The sequence below is a fragment of the Physeter macrocephalus genome, chromosome 21, assembly GCF_002837175.3.
Source record: "Physeter macrocephalus isolate SW-GA chromosome 21, ASM283717v5, whole genome shotgun sequence".
Lineage (NCBI taxonomy): Eukaryota > Metazoa > Chordata > Mammalia > Artiodactyla > Physeteridae > Physeter > Physeter macrocephalus.
Genome location: NC_041234.1, coordinates 81,319,705 through 81,337,152, shown reverse-complemented (window position 1 = coordinate 81,337,152; position 17,448 = coordinate 81,319,705). Strand labels below are relative to the sequence as shown.

Below are 17,448 nucleotides of genomic sequence, written 5' to 3'. Positions count from 1 at the left end.
CACCATCCTAAAAGAACAGCCTATCTATTCATTTGCTTAAGAAATGCACATTGTTTATCTATCTACCTACCAGTTTGCCTACAGAAGATGTGCTTCCCTAATAAAACTAAAAGCTCTCATTATGAGCAGTTGATTTAGCACACAGAAGTTGTCCATTATGTTGAAGAAGTTCTAAACGTTTCAGTCACATTTTTTCTTAACTGATCTTCCTCGACAAACAATCTTCCACTTGGGATGCCTCAACACTTCTTTCTTGATAATTCCTGATTTTCGGTTACTCTATAGAAGTTCTCTTTTCCCCTTAAAACTTAGTTCAGAAATTTCAAATTCAGTTAAAGTCTTTAAATTTCCTGCCTTCAAATAACATGTAAATACTGAAATATTCATAAATATTAACTTACCACCTACCAAACTTGCAGTCTAAGTGGTATCATAAAACCTCTATAGAATAGAATTTAATATTGTTTTCTTTTAAGGAAGAAATCAAAACTGTACATTGGAACAACGTACTATACTACAAAAGCAGATCCATCTATCCCCCCACTACTCTGGAAATGTAAACAAAAAAATTAGATACAAAAGTGATTTCTGTGCCTTTTTCTTTGAACACCTTTTCAGCACCTCAGTGTTATTAGGTGTACTTTTTGCTTGGTACAGCAGAAATTTTGTATGCTCACATAGCTGTTCAGAGGACTTCAGATTTTCCACTACCAAATATCACTGGTGAAGCTAAGCTCTTTGGATGATAAAGGTAGCAGGGAACTGTTCCTATGAGATTCCTGGGTATCTTTCAGGGCATTATTAAGGGGTAGCTGTCCATTGAGTAGTGTCAGAGGCAGGTTACAATAAGTGTGGTGGTTGCCTAAGGAAGGTACTGGCAAGGTGGTGGTTGGCATCTCGTGTTTATAACCTCTGCAACAGTGCCTCATTTGCATCGAATCTGAATGGTGGAAATCTGGGAGATCAGCTTGAGATGACACCAGAGAGGCCGAGGTACTGGTCATGGCAATAGATGGTATAGGCTGGAGTTCTCCAAAAAGTCCTTGTTCTGCTGAGTCCAGAACATGACACTGAGAAAGCATTTCTTTTTTCCTGATGGGCATTTCATATACTAAGTGCTTCCAAAACTTAGAATTTAATTTGCTGCTCTTGGGTCCCTTCCACTTGATCAAGGACAGAAGTTTGATGCTGCGCTTTAGTGAGTCCACTTCCTGGAAATTCACCTTCCCCTTTAATTCTGTACATTCAATCAAAATCACTTTGATTTCTCCACTGACTAGCATGTTATGGAGTCTGCTTTCCAATTCGAAAACACTCCATCCTCGTCTGAGAATATAGTCTGGAGTTAGCACGATAATAAGTCTTCTGCTTTGCTCAACATATCTTGTGAGATCTTCAATGTAGGCTACAAATCACAGAAAGAGAGAAAGAGTAAAACAAAGACATTTCCAGTCTTTAAAGCATTAGGTTTGCACCCTAGTATAGCAAAGATCCAGTCTTTCACTAAGGTACATCACATTTTCTTTTCTTGTATTGCACACTCAGAAAGCTCGTTGCCTTAAATAGAAAAATGAAAAAAAAAAAACAAAAAACTTCTAATACTTTTCTTTCCCCTCATCATTACTTACAGTGTTCTGTTAGCTATATAAACTCTGACTCCTTCAGAGCTTAGGTGTAGTTCAGTTATTTTTATTTACTTAATCATTTAATTCAAGGCAGGCTTCCAGGCTAGTACTCTAAGTGAACAAGCAATCAGCGGGTTGATGAAAAGAGAAATGGAACCTTTTAATGAAGGTCACTGTGTTTATGGGTTTGGATTGCTTTTCCCCCAGTTTCCAACTACTAAACAAGTAGGTGGTCTATGTATATATAATATAATATATATATAATATATATATTATTTGTATATATAATATATATTATATATATAAATATATAAATACTTCAAAGATAATGTGATAGAGATGGTGGAAAATCTCTTCTACAACCCTAGCTTGTTTCTCAGAATACCTTCTGTTCTTTGCAACCTTACGTTATCCATTTTGCCCTTCAAACCCGGAGATAGAGAAGTGGTGTGTGTGTGCCCATGAGTTTAATTTGAACCAGCTGCTCTTTGTTCAGAGGAGTGAGGGGTGGAGTCGGAGGTGGGGGATGGTGTGGAATGAACAGTAAAGGGGGAGGAGTCTATCAACTGAGAAGTCTTTGCTCTACTTTGTGGAACAATTCTGAAAGTGAGGTGAATAAGTTATGTCCTTTTCCTAGCAGAAAAACCCTCAACGAACTCTAGATTTGTTTATCCCATGGAATAATCCTTTTGCAACCGTGCTTCCCAAAGTCTTATCCGCCAAAAAGGGAAACACACACGTGTTAACAAATGGAGACTTGGACACAGGTGCTGCAACAGAGAGCTGTCTTTACTAAGCAGAGCACAAGGCCTTGTCTAATGTACAGTGCCCTCTAGCAGAAGCAGTGCTTACAGAAGCATAGCAACATTTGTCACTGCAAATCTGCCCAAGGTTACAGACTGCTTTCAAGGAGTCACGTCCAGTACACAGTGAGGGGCCACCAAACAGCCCAGTACAAGCCATTTGAAAAGAGAAACTTATTTTACAGATGCATATTTTACAGATGATCTCTTTTCCAGGGTTTTATTTCTACCATTTGGCAGCAAGAACACTTTCACAAGTGAAAAAGAGCAAATTTTCTATACACCCTACAGATAAACAAAAAACTTTTTTAGAGATACACAGAGAATTGCCCATTTAACAATTTGTTGCTACTGCTGTTTGGGTTTTTACTTAATACATTTCAGAACTTTCTCATGCAGTAGTTACAGAGACTGTATCTGAGGGAATAAGGCAACTTCTAAGTGGGGAGGGAACCCATTAAGAATTTTATGCATTTTCTTTTAGAGATCACGTTTTCAAGGAAAAAAATAGCATTGAAATCTGCAAAAAACAAAAATGAAAACAAAGAAACCAAACAAAAATACCACACAAGTAGCAATGGGGAAGTTATCACTCTGTAATTGTCATTTAGAGAACTGGTGAAACAGAATGGAAGGAAAGGTAGAAAGTTTCAATAGAGTGGAAAAATATTATCCCAATGTATCAACAGCTCTGACTCTTCATTTTCTTCCTTTCTTTCTGCTCCCAAAAAGAAAGAAGTTATGTGGGAAGCTTCATCATTAGAAGTTGGATCTGTAAGATACAGTAAAATAAACTATCATGCATCTTTCCCATTATTCTTTTCACCGTTCCTCCAAACAAAACGAAACAAAACCAAACCCCAAACTTATACATGGTATAAGTGCAGGAGTCCATGAAAACACAATTTTACCAGGTTATGTATGAGTTAATTGTTATTTTTACAGAAGAATTCCTTACCAAATGATTTACCGAGGAATTATTCCAAGTAGCATTCTTCCCTCATTAATTGTAGCTTTACATTTAATTTTTAAAAATTGATCTGTACAAACCTTGGCAGGAGCACATTTGTCACAGAAACTATACCTCTATGAACAACACTGTTTCTATGTGTTGGGATGTAGTTTATTTTTAAAATGTACTTTTAAAAACAAAAGGTATAGCTATACATATCTCTATCCACTTCAAGAAAATTACAACTCAAGTGTTCAGTCATAAGAGAAACTATACACATACACACTAATGAATTTGCCTGGGATGTCATAGGCTTTGGCTTTATTATCCTCTTTCTCAATTGGGGAAGGGAACAGGGTACAACATTTTCCCCCATTAATATTGTTCTCCCCCTTCACCAGTCTATTACACTTTGCCATTTGACAGCTAAGCAGAATGCAAAATTTAGGGTTTGGGGGGCTTCTTAGAGATCCATTAAACAGAATTTTCACTTGCCCCCAGAAGGAATGCCTGTCAGGACAGATCCCACTACACTCAGCTGCACAGGGTGTGGGTGTTGAAGGGAACCTTGGAGAGAGGGAGTGGTCCCTGTCTCCTGCATACTACACTGGCTGTGCTTATCCTGGCAAAGCCTAGTGGAGAGTTGAGGCAACCATCCAGATAATTCCGGCTGAAAACCTGCTCTGGAAGAAAAAAGGTCTGAATTATCCTGGTTTGCCCTATATATACATTAATCATATGCACTGGAGTCAGTCAGTCAGTACATCTAAATTTTCCCTGGGTAGACACAGCCCAAGTGTCCCAAAGAAAACATGAGCCATTTTCTTGGGCCCTGAATTTCGTGTTCCATTTCACTTGGTGAAAAACCAAGTGGAAGTTTTCAGATGTGAAGCCCACATTTCACTTCTTGGGATGGTGATCAGTGGCTGGGCAGCAACCTCAATGTTTGAAAACAGCTGGGGAGGTGCCGCTAAGAGCTGCCTGGCTCTCAGGAAAAGGAGAGACTGTGCCCTAGCTTCCATATTCTGGCTTGTTCTCTCTGTTTTTCTATGTTTTTCTTTTTTTCTTATTCTCACCCCCTTTGCTCCTCTTTCTTTCTCCATTTCTTTTTTTTTCTTTTCCTGTGCTGTCTCTCTTGTCCTTTTACCTCCCTCTTTGCTTTCTTTCTCACTTTTTTCTCCCTTCCCCTGTTTTACTCTCCCTTCCTCTTTTGCCGATCTCCCTTTGCCCCCTTTCTCCCTCCCTTCCTAAATCTTTTCTTTCTGTCTCTTTATCTTTGGGAAAAAACAAGGACCTAGACATCATGGAAAGTATAAATAAATTAGCAAGGGACCCAACAGGTAGAGGAGTTAATATTTTTTACTTGCTAATCTTTAGCCAGGCAGTCGTTGCTGGCTCCTACACAGCAAGTGCCCAAAATAATTTTCCCCTTACCCTGGGGTTGCATGTCTGTATCCAATGACTGTGAATTGGAGCCTGATCTATTAGGACCATGTCCTGTTTTTGTATGGCCTGTGAGCTAAGAATGATTTTTTAAAACATTTTTAAAGGGTTGTAAAAGAAATAAAGAATATGATGCAGCAGAGAGAGACCATATATAACCTACAAAGCCTAAAATATTTATTCTCTGGACCTTTACAGAGAAAGGTTGCCACCCTTGAATTAGAGACCAATCAGGATGTCTAGGTTTGGAAAAGTTCCAAATAAACTAAGCAGAAACAGGCATCAAGTTAAGGCATTGCTGGTCCATAGCTAGTGTAGTCCATGACAGGCAGTGGTGTTTGTCATGGTAGGGCCGTGGTTTTGTGGGAGACATGTTAGAAAACTTCAGAAACCCTTTTAAAAGGTTTCTTACCACGAAGAGATAATAAAGAAATGTTTTTTCAAAAAAAAAAAATCCCTAAATCCACAGCACATAAGAATACTGGCTGAATCTTGCCCTGACTTGTTCAGGCAAATTTAGCAACTGAGTAGCAGGAATCCCTTAAAAGACTCTTTTTTTCCACATAAAAATAATATAAAGTATCCCTTAAATGAAAGGTCATTATTTCTTTGCAGATTTTGGTTTGAAGTAACTGACGTCGACAGAAACAACTAAAGAGGGTTGTGTCTGACAGCATTCTGCTTCTCTCAACAAGGCTGTGAAACCACACTAGATTATCAGCCATGAAACAAAGCTATTACACTTAACCTATTTGTGATCTTCACAATTTTGTAAACAAACAAACAAACAAACAAACCGGACAGTTGTATAAACCAAAATTCCAGTGTATTTAGAAAAATAGAATTCAGTCTACAAAAGTGACTTGAAAACAGGACACATTAACAAAGCAAAATGTAAACTGAAGGAAGAAATAGAAGGACAAAATAGAAGCAGAAAGAATATAATGGCAGCCCCAAGAAATTGCTTCTAATGGGGTGTATATTCTTTCCCCAAAGAACTCAGTACTCTTAAATGTCAGGCTTTGAATCTATTGCAGATGTAGGCAGAAAGGGCAAAGGGGAAAACACTCTCATTCATGAATTTCTATGCAGTCCTGCTACTGCCTACTAACCATCTGATTTATCAAACGAATCAATTAGCTACTTGTAAATTATCTTTGTGTTGACACTTCCACTTATGTCAGGATCATTATGAGGGGCAGATAGCATATTAAAAATTAAAAGACAAATACTTAGTCTGTAAACAAAAGCATAATTTATTACTTTGCCAGGTTCAAATAATAGAATCTTGGTAGGCTTATATTTACAGCTATGTACAACCAATATTAGTTAAACAGACAAATCATTAGGGTGAGATAGGATGCATCAAAACTGATAATACCCCACCAATTTTAGTGAATATTAGTTAATTGATAGCTATCAATGGTGATATTTATTAAACCTATGGGTTAATATATCAACACTTAAAATCAAGACAATTTCTGACAGTGATTGAGATGGATCCACTACCTATGACTGGTGAGGAAAAACCAGCAAAACTAATACAGGTTTCACATGTATCAAAAAAAGTATATTACTCAGCACTAAATATTTGGTAAAAAATTATTAGACCTCTGGTATAAATAGAGGCATTCAGTGAGGTACTTTATAATGTAGTCTTACTGAAAATACTACCTGCATTTAAAATAATGATACTTAATACTAACCTATTGAAAGAGATACAGGTTGACAACCTCACTCTTTGTCTTGGCCAACGTTGCTAAAGCTTTTGTGTCTTGCTTCTGTCTCTGGCAGATGTAAGAATCTGTGTTGTCTGCCACAGAGATTGAGCGTACAGAATTTTTTATTTAGCCAGGTGTGTGTGAGGGGAGTAGTGGGCTTTCTAAACAGTGTGTGATATTACTTGCCCTACAAAAACCTTCCCTGGTCCCTCCTCCAAGTCCTTGGCTTGATAATTCATAGTTCACTGGGCTAAATTTTTTGGCAGGATTTTTGTTTTCTATTGACTAGTGGAAGTGTTCTAACTGATTCTGATTAAAAAGTTGATCAACAGTTAACATGGATTTGTTGAGTCCTTGTGAGTGCAGAGAACCACAATTTATTTACAGTTTTGACTTTGGAGGCTGTATTTCTGGTAATGAATCCTTTACTTTTGCTATAGCATTCCACCAGTGGATGGACAGGGAAGCATGACGGTGGGCAGAATTTACTCTGGAATGTTGTCCACATCTCTAAATTCTTTCTCTTCCCTCTTTACCTCTTCACTGAGAGTAGAGGTAAGTAATAGAACACATTAAGAGAATACTAAAAGAAAGAAAATGTGGAGAGTAGCAAACAAAGAGAGTCTGCAAAATGTCCTTCCCCTCCTCTTTTCCCCCTTAAACTCATGCCCTAAAAATTTGTAGATATAACTAATTCTAATCAGTGCAATCTTGTTAAATATGGAACAAGACAACTTGCTCCTTATATAGTCTTTTCTGTGGTTCCTTTGGTACTTAAGACAATTTTATCCTGGTCTTCTACTCTTTTTTTAAGGTGTCTGTTCTTTGTGCTATCCAAAAAGTAGATTTCCTGATTGGAATTCTACACAGTGGATTCTTCCTTTACCTCAAACTTTGATGAGAAACCTCAGTCCATTGACCGCAGTATTTGCTGGGCGTATTGGATACAGTTCCCTCTCTCTTGACTCTAACATGAAGGGGATGGTGGGCATATCTAATTTTATTCCATGTGAGTAAATTGTACACAATGTGTTAAATTTCCATGACTGTGCATGTCACCCCTGCCTCACACTTTTTGGGTCACAGACGTCAGATTGCCTGGAAAAGGAATTTATTACTCCCCAAGGACAATTTCCTTGAATGGTATCCAATATGTCCAGCTATTAGAGGAACTATTGGCAATGAGTAGCTACAGATCCATGTACAAAAATGTTTTTTGCATGCCTCACTTCAGAAGTGACTAGGGATCATGTGACACCAGATGTATTCTCTAGTCATTTGTCATTTCACTGTCAGCACAATCACATGGCCATTAAAGAGCTGAAGATTAGAATAGTGAGGAAGGTCTAGCAAATGCAAGAATGTAATCAGACATTATAATTTTTCCCTTAAATTACTGAAAAAGTCCTAGGATTCTTGAGTGAGTGAAACATAGAAATTTGAGCATGAAAACAAATGGAAAGACAATTTGATATTTGAGGCCAAATTCATAAATATAATTTCAATAGACATGGCTGATCAGCCATACACATGATAATATTTTTCGCTCACTAGTGTCTTTCTCTGGTGCAATAATGCGGGAAGAACTCACACAGAGATCCCCATAGTCTTCCTATGATTAGAAGAGGAAACTGAGCTAAAAGACTGAAAGATTTTTTTTCTCTTTAATGTGCACTTAATCATCTATAGATTTTTCTAAAACTTCAGCCAGAACTAGCTCAATTTATAATTGTTAATCAATCAGTATTGCACATGCACTTTTAAGCACCTTGCTTGCTTTCTCTTAGGGGCAAACAAAAGCTACAGGATTGGGTTGTTTCTACTTTTAGTCTTGGAGTACTATTCTCTCCATCTGACCAGTTGATTAACTTTTATATTTTTATGTTTTTAAATCTCTGCAGAAACACTAAGATGGGCTCAAAAGCCTAAATGGTACTCATCCAAAAATGTCCCCAATCTCAGGATCTCAACTGCACAGCTGGGTTCTGTTGGTCACATGTCAGCTTCAGAGCACATCTGTTCATTCCTAAAGGATCCACTAGGTCCTATGAACACAATGTGCTCTGTGTCGAGTACTTTACACCACAAAACCCAGCAGCTGCATGGGTGAGAAAATCTCTACTTCTCAAGTTTGTGTCTCTAGGCAGTTTGAGTAGGGTGTTTTCTCTCTGGCTTTCTTTTGGTTGCCTGTCACTCCTGACATTCAGATGCTTGTTGGCAACAAAGTTGCTTTTGCTATTCTACTACAGATGTTTCTAGCCTGGGAAGAGACAGACCAAACTTTTACTTGAAAGTAGAAATTCTTGCCACATTCAGGCACCAAACCTGAGAAAACATAAGGAAGATCCTGGCCACAGGCTCAAGAATGGAAAGGTAGGTCACTGCCAGGAAAATAATGTCCAGATCTGAAGACTTTTTGTTTTAGCATTTAGGAAAAATGTGTGTGTCAAATCTTCCCACCTGTGCTGTTCCTTGATGGTCAAAGGACACTTCTCTAGTAGGGCATGCGAGAAGGGTACAGTTACCTATACCTCACCTTGGAAAGTGACATCTTTATATTGAAGCTTTTTGTGAACTCATGGTCATGCGTGCATTGGTGTCAGGGGGAGGGAGAAGGGTGGGGGAGACCCATTCATGTACTTCTGAAACTGTATACATTGGAAATATTTGTGTGTTGATGAGGTTGAGTTGGAACACCACGAGAGTGGTACAAAAGAAACTGCAGATACATCAAAAGTGAAGGCATTAAACATGAATGGGTTTATGTCATAGACTTCATTGGTTTGATTCATAGAAAATTATTGTTGTAGGTCAAGAATGATATTATGAAGTCTGCTTTTACAATTCTCAAAGGCCTCATTGCTAGTTTTTAGAGGAAGGAGCAGTCTTGGGTCAACATGTTTTAAATGAGATGTGAGGGACAAACATAGCTTATAATATTGTAACTACTTCCCCCCCGCAGGAATGTGTCTATATTTATATAGCATAACCTGTTAAATCTGTACCAATGGCTGCAGCTACAGACCACAGAAGCTTCTTTAATAACACACATACACCAAGTCCAAAATGTTCTACTCTGTCATTCATGTGTAAATCAAGTATATTATTCATATACTTCATCGACTTCCTGAATGCGTGCTAAAAATGCCAAGGAAAAACTCGTTAATCGTGACATGGTGACTGCTCAGCCAGCTCTGAAATGTTGATGGAAAAGAAAAATGGTCAAAGGGCCTTTTTAAGAACCTCTGCAGGTTACACTCGCAAATCGGAATTCAGAGAACATGAATTTCCTCGTTCAGGAAGGAAGGATTAAAATCAAACACCCTCCAGTGGTTGCATCTAAAAACTGCATAGTTGTCCCAAATGGCTTAGTTGTAAAAGGAGTCTTCCTGTGTACCACTGAGTACCCAGGATCCAAGTCCCTACTCAGTCTAATTGTTGTACAATCTTAAAAAACTAAAATGATCTTCTATGGACTATAAAAATCTCTCTTCACCCTAATAACATCATCTTGGGTATTTTTATGTTGAGTTCTTTAAATGCCAGGGTATACGAGGTGACAACCTTCTATTATCTCTTATGTAGCGTGTTATAGTCCTCAACTAAAATCTTGTAGTTTTGTGCTAGGAAATATGGCTTGTGTAAGCCTCATACCCCATGGTCAAGGAGGACATTCAGACCTGTCTGTGATACACCAAAACAACTAATCGATTTCAATCAATTTAGCCAATCAACTAGCTGACTCAATGAGGTGTAAAATAGTCTACCACCTGTTTGGCTAAATTGACACAGCAGGTTGATTCAATTGACCTGTCGTCATCAAAATAGACTATCTGAGAGAACCAAGAGAACACGGTTTGGGGATGCATCTCTCTCGCTCTCATGCTCTCTGGGTCTCACTCTCACCCATGCACAATAGCTGCTTCTTTATATAATAAGCAAGTGTCATCTACTGAGTCTCAGGTAAAGTGGCTCGCCTGTGTTCCATGTTGTCCCTATTTCCTTTTCTGATGTGCACAATGTTGAAGCATTGTTTTCCAGGTCAGAAGAAAGATAATCAAATTTGATGTGTTCAGACATGAAGGGTGACATTTTAAAGTCACTTAGTGGGGTTGATAAAGACTGTCTATTGTGGGGCCAACAGTTTTGTAATGCAATAAGGCAGAAATTGAATCCATATTGAATCCTACTGAAGGTGACTTGACATAGGGTATAAATTCCACTTTGGTAGTGATATTACTTAATACAATTTAGTACACTATCACTCTAAAAATCGATGTTGCAGAATTTTGATAGTTAACAAGATGTTCTTGGCAAAAATGCAAAAAATACATAGGAATCTAAGGAATTAAACCAAAAAAATAGTAAAGGGATATTTTTGATATTTCATTAATGATTGATCAACCTCTTGTAGATATTCTTTCTAATATCTGAAAAAAATAAAAGTAATATACACATTAGGACTGAAACTGTTCCTATTACATTTTCTTTCTTTCAGCAGAAAGCTCTTTTTTAGATTTCATGTTCACTTTGTTAAAAAAAATGCCTTTCAGATACTGTCATGCAAAAATTAACATTTTTACTTATTTTATTCTTATTATTTCCTCTTGTCTTAAACCAATACTATTAAAACAAAATCAACAAGCATCTGTGAAGCATCTACTGAGTTCAGGTATTTTGGTAGATGATAACAGGGGTATGAAGATGAATGAGAGACAGTCCTTGCCCTCACGGAGCTTATAGTTTTGCTGAGAAGATAAGACAAATAGCTAGAACACTACATTAAAAAAGAAAATAATACAAAATATCACAGGAGTAAGGAGTACAAAATTTATAGTCAAACAAGCGATTATACACCACATACTCTAGGGCTAGAGAAATTATTATGGACTTTTCACAGAGGCAGTGTTATGGAGAGTATAAATGGGATTTGTAAAGGTGTAGAAGTCTAACATGAACAAAAGTGTTGCACCAGACTGTAGCAGTGTTTAGCTAAGGGTTAATGGATTTTATCCTATAAGAAATGGTGAAGAATTTAAGGTTGTTGAATAGGGGAGAGACATGATCAAGGAGGTATACATATTAGTGGGACTAGATGCGTAAGAGGAAAAATAGGGAAGGCAGAGAGTAATCAACATTCAGGAATGAGGTGATTAGGGCCTATACTAGAATGGTGGAAGTGGTAATGGAAAAGATGCAATGGACACTGGATTTCGGAGAGAGATACAAAAGGATCAAAAATGACTCTGAGGTATCTGCATGTTCCTTGGGGCTCGATCAATGTGGAAGTGGTATTTAAAGTCATGAAAATAAAGGAAATTACAGAAACAAAAGAGGAGAGGACCATGGGAAGAAATTTGGGGATATATTACATTTGTAGAAAGTAATGTACCAGAAAGTATTGTCTAGTTTCTTTCTATGCATGCGTAAGTGTGCATACTCATGTGCAAACCGAAACATATACAGAAACATATGCACTCTGAAAAAAGAGATGTACAACAAAAACTCAGTTGTTTCAATTTGTTTCCTGTCAGTTTAGTGACCACGGTGGACTTCTGATAATCTGAATAAAAGTTATTGAGGAATAAATAGCGTGATCTAGAGGAGTGAGAACCAGAATCAGACAGATATAGGTTCTTATTCCATCTCTACCATTTGCCAGATGACTGGTCTTGGACTTCTTTCAGGCCTTATTTCCTCATCTGTAAGATGAAGATAACAGTACCTGCTCTTTCTCCACATAGGTTTATTGTAAAGATGAAACGAAATAATGTATGTGAAAATATTCTCTATACTGTGAAGTACTAAATACATAAGCTTTTAAATGTTGTTAGCCCATGTGTATAAATTACCATATTCTGGTTTGTGGTCACAGCTTAATCTCCCCCTCTCAAGGATATTAATATAGACATGCAAATGAATTCTAGCACTTTTATGTTCCCTCAATGGCATTTCAAGCTCTTCGAGGGCAGGGACCATATCTTTTCTGTATTTACCTCACACTTTACTGTGTACAGTACTCTGAACAGAAACAGGAAAAATGTATATATTTTTACTTGAACCTGAATTTATTCTGTAAGCTCAAATATAGCTTTCAATATGTAGCATAAGTTAAAAGTAGCACTCAAGCCTACATAGTCTAGAACTTCTTAAAAAGAATTTAAATACACAGTGAAGGTGCCATACGCCATGGCCTCACTTTCATTTTTTAAGTGGATTTTCTTCTGCAAATCTGGAAATGAGTATTAAAGCATAAATTCAGAGTTATTAGTGACAATGATTGTACGTATAAGTAGAAGCACAATGACAGAAGACCAGATTTGGAACTAAAATGCATTGAAAATCTGAAATGCAAAAATTCTGAAATGCAAAAAATATCCGACTTATACACATTTTTTTAACGATCATCGTTTTCTCAGAACACTAAGGCAATTTAATAAAGCATACCATTAAAGCACAATTTAAAAACCATACCTAAAATATAAATGAGAGTGCCTTTTAAAAAAATTTGGATGCTAGAAAGTCAGAACACAGGTATTGGGAAAAAATTTGAATTTAATAAAATCTCCTGTAAGAAAAACTATCTAAATACTTGGCTCTAACATTTGAAGTCTCCACATAACTTAAGTGAAGCCAAACTTTTAAAATACAAAAATTGAAAGTACTTACTTCCACTTGGAATTAGGTCCCTTTCTGGGATGAAGAGTTTATATCCATAGTGTTTTTCTAGCACATCTGGCAGTATTTCAAGAGCAAACTGCTCTTCTTCAGGGTTGTCACATTCCAAAGTATCTTGGTCCACTTTTGTGTAAGAGAGATAGGCATCATATTCCTTGTTGTCTTAGAAACAAAGAAAAACAAAAGGGTTGTATGTATCATTAGGTTCTCTTTAAGTACTAAATGTCTATAATCATTAACAGGCTGGAATAAGCGCTATAATTAGTGACTGTCATTAATAACTGGAAAAAATAAGTCACATGCAATGCTATAAGAAGTCTAGTATATTTCAACATAACTTAGTTATAGTCATAGGATATGAACTGAAACTGTTATGCAGTGGGCAACATATAGTCAGGACAGAATAAAAGAGAACTACTATTTGTGACTTTTGGTGTGAATGATCAGCCCAGTGTGTTTGAATGCAGGACTAAATAGACTCATGGATTTGAACTCTTTCTGTGCCAGTTGGCTTGGCTCTGTTACTTGGTCACAGACTATACCTTGTTTGCACAAATATGTGTAAGAGATCCAAGAGGGGCTGGGCCCTAGAGTGTGGAAGATCGAAATAATCCAGCCTCACTTCTGGAAACACTACTTGTAGCACATGCCATACTTCCAGTTGGTTAGTGTCGTCATCCTCATATACAAAATGCAGTTCATTACCAAATATTAGAGACAGCAGCTGGGTTTTATACAAGTGCATTGCCTGTTATTCTTGTTCAATCCATGGCCAACTAATTTGACACAAGCTACCAAAAGAAGCCTTTGTTTCAGAATATACATCCTTCCAATATTGTCAAATTAGGTTTTCCCCTCACACATTTAGTCAGAGAGTTAACTGTGCTTTGAGAATGTATGTTTTCATCCTTTGCTGTATTGGCTCAGAGCCAGTCTCCCCAAAGAGAAAACTCTCCCTCTCTCTCTCTCTCTCTCTCTCGGTATATATATATATATGCAGATTTTTCTCAAAGTATTAGTCCCCGCTGGTTTTAGAAGGAACACATTGGAAAAGTTATAGTGGTTTTCCAAATTCCCTTATTTATAGAAAAAAAATTTAAAGTTAATGTAGTGAACCTAGACTCATATGGAACTATTAGTATTTATTAAACCTAGTTACTTGCAAATAATAATTTTAAAAGACCAGCAAACATTTCAGGATTTGTTTCTAAAACACAGAAATATTTTCCATTAAAACAGACCTGATTAGAATATAGCTAAAACTTGACCAAAAGTTAATTTACAGGATGAAGCAGCCTCTCACTTCCCTATACCACAAAAATTTGGTTCTACATGCTGAAAGAGGAATATGTGATAGGCATATAAAGAAATATAGATACCCTATGGTAGGAGTAAGCAGGACCCCCTGACTATCTAGTGATAACCGAGGCAGGATTATATTGTTCTGAGTCTAGTAAGATTCCAGGCTTCACTACCCCCACATGAACGGAACTCTGCTTATTTATGTTAAGATGGTGCCTGAAGCCAGGAGGCTTCTCTTTAGCCTGTCCTCTAGCTGGAAAAGACTGCTGTGAACCTTGGTTGGGTACTTGATTGCCTAGAAGCAGACGCACATGAAGGACTGCCCTGATAGTTGAGATCACTTGGCTTACAAACGGGGCACATTCCGCTGTTATGCATAAAACGCCACTTGGAAGCGAGAATGTTCATAAGCAATGCTAATGTAAGAACCTCCTGGTAATCCTAGCACCTCTGCCCCTGTTCCAATCAAGCTCAGGATGCACCTGCAGGCCCTTGACTTTCTCCAGCTATAATTACTCACCTGGGACTGAGAGCTGCCGATGATACACAGCTGGAAGAATAAAATAGGCCAAAGGACAAACAGATCCATTTCTATGAGCAGAATGTATTTCATTGTTCTTGATGGATGGTGTTGCTGCCTCAAACTCCATAATGTTAGACTAGACCCTAGTTTCCTCTGACTTTGATAACTCTATCTTACAAACGTCCTGAAATGCAACAACTTATTAATTCATTCAACAGTGATTTGTTGAGCATCTACTATGAGCTAGCCATCTGCAATGACTACCTGACTCTTTCACCCATCTGGCCAGAACTTCTAGACTCTTGCCACATTGCTTGTCCTGACTATGACTATTTGCCCTCCAACCATGCCTAATCTCACATATTCCTGGTCCTATCCTTACTTGCTTCACCTATACTCTAATATAGGTGATGCTACAAAGACTTTTTTCCAGAAAAATATTGCTATATTTGCATATCCCAAGTCAAGTTATGAGAAAGAACATGGATGTCTTTGATATGTGTTAACACCCAACACATCTGGATAACAAATTGTACATAACATTCTAGAAACACACCATTCTTTGGAAAATGGTTGCTTCTGGTTTCAGTCATGTCCCTTTAAGGTGAACTAAAGGTGAAGAGCTTATGGTAGCTGGCCAGAGCAGGAAGAGAGCTCTCAAGCCACCATGTCAGATGTCCCAGAAGTTCTAGGATGCCAGCTAGTTAGCAAGCAGTGATGCAGATGCCACAGTTTTAAAAATGCACTTCAGCTCTATGTAGACAGCCAAGAAAACCTCATGAATAGCCACAGCTGTTGCTCACAAAGAGGAGCAAGATGGATAGAGCAATATCAACAGTATGATGCAAATAAAGGTTAACAGCAAGTCCTGAAAATTGTTTTAAAACCGAATGGCAATTCAGCAACACCACTTTGCTAGGTGAGGCTAATGAGCATTCCTCTGTGTTAAATCATGCTGACTAAGCTCAACTGAGGAACCAGAAAACAGCACAATGGAGACAGAACATTATAAGGAAGAGGGCTCGCACAGTGGTCACCATAGGTATGCCATTCCCAATGAAGAGAGAAGTTATGACAAAGGGAGCCAAACTCTCTGTGGAAGAATTTTCCTGTTGTCACACTGTCCTTCCCATTTTAAAATCTCGTTTTAATCCTGTTCACCATTAGGAAGCCATTCCTGTTTACAACGTAGTTCTTCTGGGGCTCTGCTAAACACAGTGCTAAATCCTTAGCTTCTAAAGTGCAAAGACTGTGTAACTTTGTGGATTACTGTGTCTCCAATGCCTACTATACTACCAGTGTGTGTGTGTGTGTGTGTGTGTGTGTGTGTGTGTGTGTGTGTGTGTGTAGGGTTAATCCAGGTGAAGAATATATATAAGTATATACATCATTCATAGTGCTTGGCACACAGTAGACACTTAATAAGTATTTAATGACTGCATAATTCAAAGATCAAATAAATGAAGCAATCATTGAACTGAAATGAAATGAATTTTATCAAAAATGTTTAAGAAGTCAGTTTGATAGATTTTATTTTATAAAAAATGTGGCATTTTTATAAGAACTTTCAGGAAATGCTACTATAGATATGACTCCAAGAGAACACATGAACAAAAAGTACATGGGTAAAACTATGGTGTGTCTATGAGATGTCAAAATATTTAAATAAAGAAATGAAAATTCAGCAGGCTATCTAGCTGACATTTGGCATCATGAAACTAGATATTTCTAGAAGGGCTTTAATATTCATTTATTCATCCTCACTACATATCTGCTGACTTTTTAGTATTCTATTCAGCTAGTACAGAGATTGTGTGTTTAAAGTCCAAGTTTCCATGTAGGAATATAAACTATTTTAATTTTCCTTCCTGCTGAAAATCCTTGAAGTTCCCCCCCAATTGAATTTTTCCCTAAAATAATTGGTTTGGAACCAATACACACAATTCTCTAACCAAAATGCTCTAGATTACTTGTCATCTTTGGCCACATGGGCCACATTGGAGATACAGATGCAAAATGTCCTATGATATTAGCATGAATTTAATCTTACAAATATGTACTACAACTGATCAGTTAGTCTGGATTATTGGATATGGGTGATGAAAGTAATTATTTCATATTAACTTCATAAACTATATCACCTCTTGCAGAAAGTATTAACAAATTGCTTGTAATCATGACCTAAAGCAAATGAATCAGAGCAGACTCCCTTTCATGTACTTTCATATAGACAATGCATCTTTAACATTCCCAGTTAGATACTTTAGTCATTTGTTGGCGCTTGGGAACCAGTGAAAATTTCCTCAATAGCATATTTCATCTCATTATTTTATGTGTGCAGGTTAAGAAGTCAGATTTTTCAATATTAATTATTGTATACAGAAACTGAAGGTAATTGACT

General features: G+C 37.3%; 1 protein-coding gene across 1 annotated transcript in view; it reads right to left on the bottom strand.

Moving 5' to 3' along the window:
- Nucleotides 1-707: 707 nt before the first annotated feature.
- The window catches only part of IL1RAPL2 (interleukin 1 receptor accessory protein like 2), a 564,779-nt gene continuing 548,038 nt past the window's right edge, over nt 708-17,448 (bottom strand). Inside the window, exons 11-12 of the mRNA XM_055081598.1 lie at nt 13,214-13,384; nt 708-1,405 (exon numbers count right to left, since the gene is read on the bottom strand). Coding sequence (XP_054937573.1) covers nt 708-1,405; nt 13,214-13,384 — 869 coding nt within the window. The remainder of the gene's footprint in view (nt 1,406-13,213; nt 13,385-17,448) is intronic.